The sequence below is a fragment of the Podarcis tiliguerta genome (genome assembly GCF_965153285.1).
Source record: "Podarcis tiliguerta genome assembly, chromosome: 6".
NCBI lineage: Eukaryota > Metazoa > Chordata > Lepidosauria > Squamata > Lacertidae > Podarcis > Podarcis tiliguerta.
The window spans coordinates 7,420,415-7,435,028 of NC_139539.1; the positions used below are offsets into that span (position 1 = coordinate 7,420,415).

Consider the following 14,614-nt stretch of genomic DNA (forward strand, 5'->3'; position numbering starts at 1 on the left):
CTGGGACCTCCCAGTAACCCGGCCGTGGGTGGAGGGATGCCGCCCATGTCATAGGGACTCCTGGCCGCATTACACCCCCTGGCTGGGGGGGGGGGCATGGCCCAGGAGGCCTTGTTTCGCAATGATGGCATTCACTTTTCCGATATGAGAAATGGTATTTTGCTGGTCGATATTGTTAAGGGCATTCGAGATTGGGTGCAGGTGTGAGGGTGTTGGAGGCAAACCTTTGGGGCTTGAGTGGCGGTTCTTCTTCTTCTTTGGCGATCACTTGTAGCCGAGTAAGATTGTCTTCCATAAACACGATTTTAACAATGAGTTCGTAAGTGACTGTGGAGGCCAATTCTGGATCCATGCGTCAAAGGGTATCTCGTTAAAGGGATTTGGGGTGTGGATCCTGTCCAAAGCCTGGGCGTGGGTTAGGGCCATGCTACGACCTCATCGGGGACCCTGGGGGTGCTCTTAATTGATGTATATCACAGGGCTCCCCCTACCGGTGGTTTACCCTTATGCGACTCCCTCATAAGAGTCAGGATATAGTCCAGTTTCACCCGATGGCTAAGCCAAATCGCTCACATCTGTAACCAATAAAGTTGTGGCCTGTTTTATCCCATTAACCTAAACCAGGTATAGGCAAACTCTGGCCCTCCAGATGTTTTGGAACTACAATTCCCATCATCCCTAGGTAACAGGACCAATGGTCAGGGGTGATGGGAATTGTAGTCTCAAAACATCTGGAGGGCCGGAGTTTGCCTATGCCAAACATGTGTTTATTATCTAAGGAAAGTGCCGGACCCGGGGCCTCGCCACGCAAGTGAAATTAACCAATCTGTCCACCCCTTGTCTTTCTACTTAAAAGTGGCACTGGATTGGCAGTCCAGTACTATCTGACTTCCCAGGCTGGAATGATTATGGGAAGTTGTAAATCCACGGGCTGGAATCTCTTTTCCAGCTTTCATTGTGAATGTAGAAGAGAACCAGCGTTTACCATGAAGGGTTTCTGACTGGGAAGCTGTCCCCTTTAGCCATGGTCTCAGAGACCACCTAGGAATGTGATGGTGGGCACCTACTACAGAATCCTCTGCAGTTTTTACAGACTGGTAGCAAAAGAGTTCTGTGCACAGCTCTGTTTTCCTTCAAACCCACCCACATCCTTCGCTGCTTTCTTGCAGTCAGAGGCTGCCGTACGTTCCTTCGCCTCTTCCGAAGTAGATGACCAAGAAGTACCTGAAGAAAACTTTGAAGAGAGGAAGTATCCTGGGGAAATCACCCTAACAAACTTCAAACTCAAATTCCTTTCCAAGGAGATCAAGAAAGAGCTACTTACGTGAGTCTTCCTACTTGGGCAGCGATGCCTTGCAGTAACATGGGGGGGGGGATGGGACAACAAGAAGGAAGGGGTGATTTTGCAGGATGGGTGGATAGGGGAAATTCTTCAAGAGAAAAAAAAAGTCCAAGTTGATGTTTCGTAATGGGAGGGTCTTATTTAATCCAAACACTTCATAGCAAAAGCTTTAAAGAGAAACTTTGTGCTCCAATTATTCCTGATTGTTGAGATGATGCGACCACTCCGTACAGCCTCCTGAAACTGTGCAATTATTGAAGGGAAGGCAGAGACACTCGACTAAAGCACCAGAATCTTACCATTCATTAAACCGACTATACAAGCATAATTACCCCCTACTTATTTCTCTCTATGCTCAAGCTAGCCTTTCTAATGCAATAGTAGGAGGAGAAATCTTTTGCCAATCCTATCGCTTTGTTTCCTTGCTTGTAAAGTGTGGTGTTATACGCTGGGAGCAGCTTTTCTGAAATGCCCCAAATTGTTGGGAACATCCTATGCTGAGCAGCATCACTCAAGTGTTATGGAGCTGAGGGGGTGGATAAACGGGGGGGGGGGGCAGAAAGAGAGTCTGTGTGCCTGTGTGAGTGTGGAGTTCTCTAAGAAGTTTGAAATCTGAAATCCAGATTTCAATGTGTGGGTTTTCCAAATGGAAACTGGAAAACCTGTGTACTTCCCACAACTGATCGTAGCTGTAATTTGAATATTGAGCAAATTGCAGGAGGAAAAAAATACGCCCCAATGAATAAGGCAACCCCTATTTTGGGGGACTCCAATTTAGGAAAATGGGGGGAGATGGCCCCCATGTATAAGACACCCCCAAATTTTGGACATTGTTTTTTAGGAAAAAACCTAGTCTTATACATGGAAAAATACGGTAATTCTCATATCATTAGTGTATACTTCTGAGAAAATGGGGGCAGGGTTGAATTGGCTATTTACATTTTGACTTTTTTGTCCTCTTAGTCAAACACTTTGTAAACAAAATGTTAGATACAAAACGAGAAAATGTAATATCACCAGCACCTGCAGAGAACACCATCTGCAAGCATTGCAAAACTGGCGAGATCCTTAAAACCTAAGACTCAACTTGAAAATTCAAACTCTGGAGTCTCCTGCTGACTCTGTCTCCATGATCTGTTCCTCAGAACCCCGTTCACTCCAGGGCCTATGAGACATCAGTCTCACAGGAAAACATGATATTAATCTCAATGAGGACAGCAGAGAATGAGGGAAATGTAGAATCTCCAACTGGGTAGTGAAAGAGTTTACAAATTACTGAGCTAAATACCAGTGTCTTGAGTACTGATGAGTCACGTAATTTTCTGCAGAAATGGTGTGAGCAGTTATTTATTGCATTGGTAACCAAATTTTCTCCTTAAAGACAGGTGCAATTGATACTCACACATTTAGCATCACATCTAATTTGGTCTTAAGATCTGAGTTTTATGCTGTTCTCCTGGACTGCACCACCCAAAGGTGGGAGATTCACAAGTTTGAATCCTCACTCATATTTTTAGTAAAAAAATATAAGAAAAAGACAAATCTTCCTGCACATAAAATATTAGCACAGCAAGGAAAAGGATCCAATGAATTATCTGACAAAATCTAATCCTACAGTATTGGAGATGCTAGGAAAATGTGGACCACATCGGTGCCTAGATGGGAGGCACTAGGAGCTCCCAGTTTTTTAAAAAATGAATACCATATCTAAACGTATAGCATGATATAAATAATATGAAAACATTCAGAGTCGTGCCAGCATTGGGTGAATAAGACCCAGGTTTTTACAAAACAGATGTAAATCTTCCCTCATATGGCATTTTTATTCCCCCCCAGTATTGTGGATGGTAAACAATATCCTTTAAACAATTTATCCTTTTAAAAATACTCACAGTAATGTATACAATGAAAACAAGCACATGTTTTTCAACACTTAGTAACAGAAACGTATCAATGCTTACGTGTTATCAGTATTAATGTGACCTGGAGGTTTGGAGTGGTGTTTCTTCAAACCTAACATTAGTGATTGTGAGAGCAGAAGCAGAAACTGGGTTTCAATTTGGGTTATATTAATCTCAAGGTTAATGTTGTGAATTCTCCCTGCCTGAAGCTCTGGAACGGAAACGCATCATTCAGGAACTCCTGAGCCATAATCTCAAAAGTGGCACCACTTTGCTCGCATCTAACCCTTGAGAGGGGGACGTGGGTGTGCTGTGGGTTAAACCACAGAGCCTAGGACTTGCCGAACAGAAGGTTGGCGGTCTGAATCCCTGCCATGGGGTGAGCTCCCGTTGCTCGGTCCCTGCTCCTGCCAGCCTAGCAGTTCGAAAGCATGTCAAAGTGCAAGTAGATAAATAGGTACCACTCTGGCAGGAAGGTAAACGGCATTTCCGTTCGCTGCTCTGGTTCGCCAGAAGCGGCTTAGTCATGCTGGCCACATGACCCGGAAGCAGTACGCCGGGTCCCTCGGCCAGTAAAGTGAGATGAGCGGCGCAACCCCAGAGTCGTCCACAACTGGACCTAACGGTCAGGGGTCCCTTTACCTTTAGCCCTTGAGAAGAGGACTTTATCGAACTTGCTCATTATGCAATAGCATGCAATGGAAATAGAAGTATCCCATTCCTGTGGGGAAACTCACCAAGCTCTTGCAATTGCCAGGTTGGTTTCTTAAAGAGGCCAGTTTGCTTACCACAGTGGCAAACCAGTCGTTCCTGAATGCCAAGGTCGCAAATCAATAAGGATGCCCATCTGCCATTACCCTTAAAGGTAAAGGGACCTCTGATCATTAGGTCCAGTCGCAGATGACTCTGGGGTTGCATCTCACTTTATTGGCCGAGGGAGCCGGCATACAACCTCCAGGTCATGTGGCCAGCAGGACTAAGCCGCTTCTGGAACCAGAGCAGCGCACGGAAACGCCGTTTACCTTCCCGCTGGAGTGGTACCTATTTATCTACTTCCCGCTGGAGTGGTACCTATTTATCTACTTTATCTACTATAAATGGTAAAACCATTTGGAAATCTCACCTCTTTGCTGCAGTGCAGTAACTAATAATAATAATAATAATAATAATAATAATAATTTATTATTTATACCCCTCCCATTTGGCTGGGTTTCCCCAGCCACTCTAGGCGGCTTCCAACTGAATATTAAAAACAATACAGCATTAGACATTAAAAACTTCCCTAAAGAGGGCTGCCTTCAGTTGTCTTTTAAAAGTAAAATAGTTGTTTATTGCCTTGACATCTGCTGGGAGGGCGTTCCACAGGGCAGGTGCCACTACCGAGAAGGCCCTCTGCCTGGTTCCCTGTAACCTTACTTCTCGTAATGAGGGAACCGCCAGAAGGCCCTTGGCGCTGGATCTCAGTGTCTGGGCTGAACGATGGGGGTGGAGACGCTCCTTCAGGTATACTGGACCGAGGCCGTTTAGGGCTTTAAAGGTCAGCACCAACACTTTGAATTGTGCTCGGAAACGTACTGGGAGCGAATGCAGATCTCTCAGAACCGGTGTTATGTGGTCCCGGCGGCCACCCCCAGTCACCGGTCTAGCTGCCGCATTCTGGATTAATTGCAGTTTCCGGGTTACCTTCAAAGGTAGCCCCACGTAGAGTGCATTGCAGTAGTCCAAGCGGGAGATAACCAGAGTATGCACCACTCTGGTGAGACAGTCCGCGGGCAGGTAGGGTCTTAGCCTGTGTACCAGGTGGAGCTGGTAGACAGCTGCCCTGGAAACAGAATTAACCTGTGCCTCCATGGACAACTGTGAATCCAAAATGACTCCCAGGCTGCGCACCTAGTCCTTCAGGGGCACAGTTACCCCATTCAGGACCAGGGAATCCCCCACACCCGCCCGCCCCCTGTCCCCCAAAAACAGTACTTCTGTCTTGTCAGGATTCAACCTCAATCTGTTAGCCGCCATCCATCCTCCAACCGCCTCCAGGCACTCACACAGGACCTTTGCCACCTTCACTGGTTCTGATTTAAAGGAGAGGTAGAGCTGGGTGTCATCTGCATACTGATGAACACCCAGCCCAAACCCCCTGATGATCTCTCCCAGCGGCTTCATATAGATAATAAAAAGCATGGGGGAGAGAACGGAACCCTGAGGCACCCCACAAGTGAGAGCCCAGGGGTCTGAACACTCATCCCCCAACACCACTTTCTGGACACGGCCCAGGAGAAAGGAGCGGAACCACCATATAACAGTGCCCCAGCTCCCAGCCCCTCAAGACGGTCCAGAAGGATGTTATGATCGATGGTGTCAAAGGCCGCTGAGAGATCCAGCAGAACTAGGAAACAGCTCTCACCTTTGTCCCTAGCCCGCCAGAGATCATCAACCAGTGCGACCAAGGCAGTTTCAGTCCCATGATGAGGCCTGAATCCGGATTGGAAGGGATCCAAATGGTCCGCATCCTCCAGGCGTGCTTGGAGTTGCTCGGCAACCACCCGCTCAATCCCCTTGCCCAAGAATGGTAAATTTGAGACTGGGCGATAGTTAGCCAAATTGGCTGGGTCTAAAGATGTTTTTTTAAGAAGCGGTTTAATGACCGCCTCTTTCAGCGGGTCTGGGAAGGCTCCTTCACAGAGGGAAGCATTCATCACCCCGCAGAGCCCATCGCCCAGCCCTTCCCGGCTCGCTTTTATCAGCCAGGATGGACAAGGATCAAGGAGACAGGTGGTCGGTTTCACTCGTCCAAGCAGCCTGTCCACATCCTCGGAGGTAACAGGTTGGAATTGATCCCATATAACAGGACTAGACAGAACTCTAGCACTCTCCCACCCTGGCCCTGCTCCCACGGTGGAGTCTACCTCCTTCTGAATCTGAGCGACTTTATCTGCAAAAAACTTTGCAAAAGCATTGCAGGAGACCTTGGGGTCCCTACCAGGCCCCGGTGGTACAGGTGGTTCCGATAGATTGCAAACCACCTGAAAAAGTCTCCTGCTGCTGTTTTCTGCAGATGCAATGGAAGCGGCGAAGAAGACCCTCTTCGCCGTCGCCATTGCCACTTGGTAGGCTCGACGTTGAGCTCTAACCCGTGTCTGGTCTGATTCAGAGTGAGTTTTCCGCCACCGGCACTCTAGCCGTCTCAGCGATTGTTTCATCGCCCTCAGCTCCGGGGAAAACCACAGGGCTGTCCGGGCTCCATGCAATCGGAGAGGGCGCTTCGGAGCCAGACAGTCAATAGCCCTGGTTAACTCCGCATTCCAGCGGGCCACCAGGGAATCAGCTGAGAGGCCATCAACTTGGGATAAAACATCCCCTACCACTCTCTGGAAACCAATTGGATCCATTAAGTAGCGGGGGCGGAGAATGTTAGCTGTGAGCCTTAGTTTCAAATCTCACCACAGATCTCACCGTGTGAGTAGACTTGGGCAAGGTACACACATTATCAGCCCCGGACCCACCAACTCACCCCCAGAAATATGCGGGTAAAATTGCATACTGGAAGACTTCCTGCCTTACATGGTTGCCGTAAAGATATGGGGAAATGGGAACACTTTGAATGCTCTAAGGAACTACATAACAGGCTAAGAAGATGTTGAGCTCCATATTGCCAACCACCACAAAAATGGGGTGGGGTGGGGGTTAAAGGCAGCAAAGCCCTCAGAAACCCTTGTAAGTACTTTTTATTTTTAAGTATGTCTTTCCAGGAAGTGTAATCCATTAGAAATCTGACCAGAAATGGGGCAGGAGAGACTTAGAAATGGGATGGGCCAGCCTTTCACATTACAGGAAACAGGAGCAGGATTGAACCCTGCCAACACAACATCTCGTGTTTCATTCTTTGTTACTTGTTAGACGTAATTAAATTGTATTTTATATGCATGCAAAAAGTAGAATTTGGGGGGGGGGGGTTGGGGGAGGGCCTGCATTTGAAACCTGGCTGAAATCAAACAAAGGAAGAATTCACACCAAGATTTCTCTGCTTCCGAAGAGATACTGGGTCATTCACCCGTTAATGTGCTTTGCCCCCCCTAAAAAAATATCCACATAATAAAAGGTACAGTGAAATAAAAACTTTATGAACTGCAAAAGATATAAAAGACCTATGTTCTGGAACTTATAGAAATTGCCACTTTTCCTTCATTGAAGTCTTAATAATGTTGTAGAATTAATCTCCTTTTAAAGTTTTTGTACTGCACAATTCTAACGCTGCAAAGCACCTAAGGGGACATTTTGAAGGTCAAGGCAGAATAAAATATTGTTATAAATAAATGTGCGTTTTTCTTAGATTGGGCACAATGAAATCAAGCTGCAATTTATTTTCAGATTCATTGTGTTGAAGGTTGATGGGTTTTTAAAAAAATATGTAAATTCCAAATATATATATATATATATGCCAATTATTTTTATGGATTTCCCATAACGTTTAACAAATTGTCACCAAATTAATACACATTTAAAAGCTGACCCCCCACCCCCCAGATGCCTCCTTTATTTTCCTCCCTCCTTTCCTGCTTCCAATAAAATAACTTTTCCCAACTATCATTTCAAAATACTTTCATCCCTTCTCCCTACACATCACCTGTTCAGTTACCAATTCCTGCTATGGCTTTTATACATTGCTATAACCTGTCCTCAACATAGTCGGGTAGAGTAAATCCTCTTTCATCTTTATGTAATAGTCATCTGTCAGTTCTGAAACGTTTCCTTCTGATACCACTTGAGGAACACTTTGCCTGAGAAAAACAGATCTCGTTTACTCCCAGACAACGTACACACTTTCCTCTCTAACATGGCCTTGAACATTATTATTATTATTATTATTATTATTATTACTACTACTACTATTATTATTATTATTATTATTATTATTATTATTATTATACATGTTAGCAGATTCCCAAACTGCCAGAAGAAGTGGAAAATTACAGTGGTACCTCCGGTTGCGAATGGGATCTGTTCCAGAGTCCAGCCAGATCCCATGGTTTCCTCAACCAGAGGATCACTGTTCTGCGCCTGTGCTTGCGGCAAAACCCGGTCCGATACTTCCTGGTTTGCAGCTTTCGTAACGTGAAGATTACATAACCAGAGGGTTACATAAACCAAGGTGCTACCGTATAGGATTCCTACAGCCAGTGTGGTGTAGTGGTTAAGAGCGGTAGATTCGTAATCTGGGGAACCGGGTTCGCGTCTCCGCTCCTCCACATGCAGCTGCTGGGTGACCTTGGGCCAGTCACACTTCTCTGAAGTCTCTCAGCCCCACTCACCTCACAGAGTGTTTGTTGTGGGGGAGGAAGGGAAAGGAGAATGTTAGCCGCTTTGAGACTCCTTTGGGTAGTGATAAAGCGGGATATCAAATCCAAACTCTTCTACAACGTTTTTGTTCCAAGACAGTGCAATCCAGTGGATTGGTTTTAGCAGCAGCAGCAGCAGCCCTCTGGCATTGTGCTTCCATGTTCAGTTCGCTTTAGAGAGAGAGATAGAATTGTATTCCATTGCTGTTCACAAGCATGGATTTGGTGCTTTTTTAACAAAATGCAAGTGCTAACAATTACAAAAATCACCATAACCCTTGTGCTGGTGCACAGTGCATAATCCAATTACCACAACTAATTAGCATCTAGGGAGAAGAGGACTCATGTCCCAACATGAGCTACCATCAGTGCCAGATTTACGTATAAGCTAAACAAGCTGTAGCTTAGGGTCCCACTCTCTTGGGGGCATAAAAAAATATTAAAGGGAAGAAAACTGGATGTACATTTCCAAAATAGAAGATAAAAAACAAATAAAATAAAACCTACATACAGCAACAGTGTTTTGTGTAGGCTCCTATGATGTAAGTCATGGGCCCCGCCTGCTAGCCTGCTCCCTAAAATATCACTGGTTTGCTCATTTCTAAATATAGGATGCCTACATTCTGCATAGACTGGTTGAATGGCAACATGTGCAAATGGCTTTCGATGCCTATTAGATCCATAAATTACCATATAGCATATATTCAAGACAAAAACCAGCGACAATTTGTTGTTGACAAAGCACAGCTGGACATATAAAGGGCTCCATTACCTTCAGTAGCTTAGGGCCTCATCAAACCTAAATCTGGCCCTGGCCACCATCAAGGGGCACCTGGGTGAGAATGGAGTCTGGCTTATCCTGTGCAAGTGCTGTTGTTGCAAAGAGGCCGAAAACTGCCTTAGTTGCTCCTACTACCCGATTCACGCAAGCCTCACCAATCCTGGCAAGCTCCTCAAACGCAATACCTCTTCCTCAGATCCACCCACCCAAATCTTGACTCGCTACCTGCTCTTTTCCTTTTTTAATGTATTTTATTTTCAAATTTTATAACCCCAGAATTCATAAACTCAATGCTTTTCCCAAACAGAAAAAAGAAACAATATAGACCTCTCCCCTCTCCTCCCCTGGGTTCCAATCTTTTCCCACATAATTTCTTGCATCTCATTTTATCTCCAAATCTTTGTTTTCCCTCTTGTTTATCTTAATTTCCAATTTTTTAATGTTATCTCAAACTGCTAACGTTTTAATATATTTACAGTGGTCTTTTTAATAGCCTATAAATTTCTTCCATTCCTGCTCAAACTTTTCCCCCATCTTGATCTCTGATCTTTGCGGTCATCTTTGCCATTTTGGCATAGTCCATCATCTTAGTTACCTTTTCTTCTTTTTTTTTGGTGTCTTCTCTTGTTTCCAGTTCGGGCAAGCAGCATCCTGTTGTTGCATACATAAATAACCTTTTTAGCTCCCTAGGTATTCCATCCCTTGTTAGCCCAAGTAAAAAGGCTTCTGGTTTTTTAGCAAAGGTTATCTTAAACATCTTTTTCAATTCATTATAAATCATTTCTCAGAAGTCTTTTACTTTTCTACAGGACCACCTACCTGCTCTTTTCCTTGCTTGTCCATCCAAGCCCCTCCTGTCAGCCGTGTCAGCTTAATAGAAACTCTGTGTCCAGAGATACCACATCTCTGAATTCCATATCCTGGGAACAAACAATAGGGGGATGTTCTTGTGCCTTGCATCCAAGCTTTTCCAGAGGCATTTGGTGGACTACTGCCGTAGGCAAAATAATGAACTAGATGAAAACAAGACACCATTCTCCCAGCTCCACCTCTTGCTTAAGGAAGCAAAAGGACACAATGCATGAATTTTTTGAATTTTATAAAAGGGGGAAACTGCTGTCTATTCAGTGGCTTGCCTCCCATCACCTGTCCTCTATAAACACAACACAGGACCTGCCCATGTGTGGCATCCCAGCTTTTTCTATAGGGTCAAGCAGTGGCATAGCGTGGGGGGTGCAGGGGGGGCCGGCCGCACCGGGCGCAACATCTGGGGGGGGGCGCTTGCACTCGCAGCTCTCTGCCCCTACCTGGCTCACTCACTCTCTCTCACTGCAGTGCTGGCTGTGCGAATCCGATCCGAGCCGCCGGGTTGCCGCCCACTGTGGAGGGGAGGGTGCCAGGCGTGCGGTGCGGTGCGGAGAGAGAGCGAGGGACTATCTGGGGGAGGGACAGTGCAGCGGGGGGGGCGCAAATTACTTGCCTTGCCCCGGGTTAGGGGGCACAAATTACTTGCCTTGCCCCGGGTGCTGACAACCCACGCTACGCCACTGGGGTCAAGCAGGGAGCAGGCCCAGGAAATCTCACTGTAGTTTAAAAAGTTTAAAAGTGAGCACCAGCATTAATTACGGGCATTCATAAAACTGCCTTTCCTTCATGTCCCAGGATGGTTTACATCAGGCATGTCCAACTCCCAAGAGACTGCGATCTACTCCCACTGTAAACAAAGCCTGGCAGTGATCTACCCATTGGATTGACCAAAGTTGTTGAACTTTTTGGGGGGAGGAAGACCGGTTGGACAGGCCTGGTTTACATGGGGAAAAAGGGGACAGGGAACCCAGCAAAACCGTTAAAATAATAATACAGTGGTACCTCGGTTGTCGAACATAATCCGTACCGGAAGACCGTTCGACTTCCAAAGCGTTCGACAACCGAGGCGCAAAGAGCGGTCTGCAAAGTCAATGGAGAAAATAGAAGAAAAAACTCAGCGGAAGCCGTTCGACTTCCAAGGCGCGTTCGAAAACGGAAGCATTTACTTCCGGGTTTTCAGTGTTCAGGTTCCGAAACATTTGACAAAGGAGACGTTCGAGAACCGAGGTACCGCTGTACCGATAAAACAAGGCAGGACACCACAAAAAGCATAGAAGCAGTCAAGAGAATTAAAACTTAAGGCTGAAAATTGAGTGGTTTATTGTTTTATTGTGGTTGTTTTTACCTGGTGCCAAAAATGTAACTGTGTAGGAACTAGGCAAACGTTTCTTGGAAAAGTATCCCACAGCTGGGAGATCATCACTGTCCTTTCCATGCTTGCTACCTGCCTCACCTGAGAAGATCCTTTACTATACATCTCAATGTATAGTAGGTGCATATGCGTGCAGGCAAGCCTTCAAGTGTTCTCGTCCTAAGTCTCGAAAATCTTGTATATTGATTTTATAAAAAGGAAAGGGGGGAAGCAATGTGGTGGGGGGTGCCCTTAAGATGTCAGTCAGTTACACTGCCCCACACAAAAATGCCTTAGCCAGTGTATGCAATTTATATAGCTGTATATAAATATATATATATAATCCTGCTGACAAGATGCCAAATTTCCTAATCGAAGGTGCTTACGAAAGAAGCGTGGTTGGACTCCTAAAAAAAAATCCCTACGGTAATTTTTCTCCCCGATTTCTACAGAAGAAGGATTTTCTTCTCCCTTTTTATATTTTTAAATTTTTTTACATATGCATGAATCTTACTGGTTTCTTTAATTTTTTTTGCCACTCACGTTTTTTTCCCCATAATTATTTTTGTTCAGTTGCCCTACCCCAGGCTGTGATGGCAGCGGACACATCACGGGGAATTATGCCTCTCACCGCAGGTTAGTTGACCTTACCTACGCTATTCTTTCAGGCTCTGACAATCTCTTAAAGATCTCTCTTTTTTAAAAAAAATATAAAAATAGTGTGGATACTTTGGTTCTATTCCCTCTTCCCCTTTTCTTTTACCTCCCCTACCTTTTTTTTTTTTTTTAGCTTACCCAAATATTCTATCTCTTCTTTTTCAGCCTTTCTGGTTGCCCTCTTGCTGACAAGAGCCTCAGAAATCTCATGGCTGCCCACTCTGCTGACCTCAAGTATGTTTGCGCTAAACTTGAATCTCTCTCTCTCTCTCTCTCTTTCTCTCTCTCCCCTTTTCGCTACCCCTCTGCCTTTTTCTCCCTTCCCTCTGCATTTTTCCTTTAGAAAAAGGCTAATAAGAAACCTGCCTGTGAGTTTAAAAAAAATTGAACTTAAACTGCCAATGCAAACAAAACAATATTCAGCTGGGAGATACGCAACATGTTGAATAATATTCAATTGCTGCTAGGAGATCATTGGCTTAGAATCTTCCGATACATATATTCCTTTGAACTCCAGGCAGATTTTTTATATTTTTTATTGGCTATCCTGAAGATGTGTCTTTCTTTTTCCCCCCTCACACTTCTCTCTTCATGGTCTTTTGGAGATTGCAACATTGCCAGAAATTTTCTTGGATAATAAAGCAGTACTATTTCCCACCCCCGGACGGGTTGATTAACTTTCTGCCACAGGCTGAGAAAAAAGGGTGATTTGTGTAAGGGGTTTGCGCAAGATTTACAGAGGGCCTTTCCTCTTTACCTGAGGAACAGCTTAGTGAAGCCCAAAATGTTCATACCGGTTCCCCCCATCTGAAGATGGCTTTCTCATCATGTTGACAACAGTAAATTAACGACCGCTCAAACTATCCGTACATACTTTATACAAAGCCAAATCAGGTGAATTGCACCTGGGTGGTATGTTAACTTTTAGGAGGATTTCTGTTTGCAAAAGAAGAATTTTAATGGGGGATCTAAGAGGAAGAAACACATGCATTTTTCAAGGTGTGAATGTAAAGATCTCCAGTAAGCGAGGAAAATCAGTAATTTGGTTGTATTTCCGTCAGTACCATTTTCACATTAACGTGACGGGTTACTTCACGTGAACGGTTGTTTTAACACTTGCTTCTCAGCGGAAGTCATTTGACATGACTACTTTGAGGGCTTAATTTTTTTCCTCCATTGTGACTTTTGATGTTTTTCGGTCAGGCTGACCCTGAACTGAATGTCCAGCCATCCAATTCAACCAACCAGTACTATTCCATCAGGAATGGTTTGCCATGGTGAACTAAACTAGAATCTAGGCTGGAATAGTTGAGAGACTTGTACTCCATTAACATTCAACCTACGCAAACAAGGGAGAAATAGTAAGAATGGATGGAGGCTGGATCCAAAATATACTTATGTGAATCAGTTTGGAGAGAGGGGGGTATTGTGCTCAGTATGTATCCATTCTAATACTAAAAAATACATTCTTGTTGGGAAATAAGCGCCATTTGGTGAAACCTAAGTAATTATTTTTGGGGGGAAATGTAGCCCTCAAAATATAATTAAACAAGGGATAGTTTATTTCTAAAGTGCACTGGGATGTTTAAGAAATGAAGGTCCTCCTCTGGAACAATCCCCAAAGAAGTTACCGTATTTTTTGCTCTATAGGATGCACTTTTTCCCTTCTAAAAAGTAAGGGGAAATGTGTGTGTGTCTTAAGGAGCGAATGCAGGCTGCGCGGCTAAGCCCAAAGCCAAAACAGGGAGACGGAGTGCTGCGCAGCGCTCCATCTCACTCTTCTAGCTTGGGGTTAGCTGCGCAAAGCTTCCACAGGGCAGCGGGGTGAAGGCACCTTGCTGCCCTGCGGAGGCTTCAAAGGCTGTCCCCGAAGCCAGAACAGCAAGAGGCTATCCCAGAAGCCAGATCCCTCTTGCTGTTCTGGCTTCTGGGATTCAGAATTTTTTTCTTCTTGTTTCCTCCCCCCCAAACTAGGTGCGTCTTATCATACAGTGCGACCTATAGAGCGAAAAATACGGTATTTCTTTGCACATGAACACAAAGTGCTTCCAGGGTGATTTCAGACAGATACTTATTGTGGGGCAGAGGACGGTTTAAGCCAACAACCTGCTTGCGATATCTGAACCGCCCATTTGCAATATTGAGCCCCTGCCTGGAATCACCCGCAATATATGGTTAAAAAGCCAGGCGCAGCTGAACTGTGCTGTTGCCCAGAATGTGCCCAAATGCAGCTTGCTGCTGATTTCACCATAGCCCAATTTCATACATTGCTTCCATCTCATTTCCCCCAAAAGGTAAGTTCTTCCCAGCCTGGTAGACTTCTTTTCCCCTCAGAGATGATTGAATGATTCACTTTTATTTTATTTATTTATTTTTTTA

General features: G+C 45.0%; 1 protein-coding gene across 6 annotated transcripts in view; it reads left to right on the forward strand.

Moving 5' to 3' along the window:
* Positions 1 to 14,614, forward strand: part of MYT1 (myelin transcription factor 1) — a 171,376-nt gene that overhangs the window by 123,241 nt on the left and 33,521 nt on the right. For 3 of the 6 annotated variants that reach the window (XM_083447275.1, XM_083447274.1, XM_083447277.1), the window contains exons 14-16: positions 1,170 to 1,324; positions 12,152 to 12,214; positions 12,401 to 12,469. In XM_083447275.1, coding sequence (XP_083303401.1) covers positions 1,170 to 1,324; positions 12,152 to 12,214; positions 12,401 to 12,469 — 287 coding nt within the window. The remainder of the gene's footprint in view (positions 1 to 1,169; positions 1,325 to 12,151; positions 12,215 to 12,400; positions 12,470 to 14,614) is intronic. The other 3 variants (XM_083447276.1, XM_083447278.1, XM_083447279.1) reach the window with 1 other exon arrangement.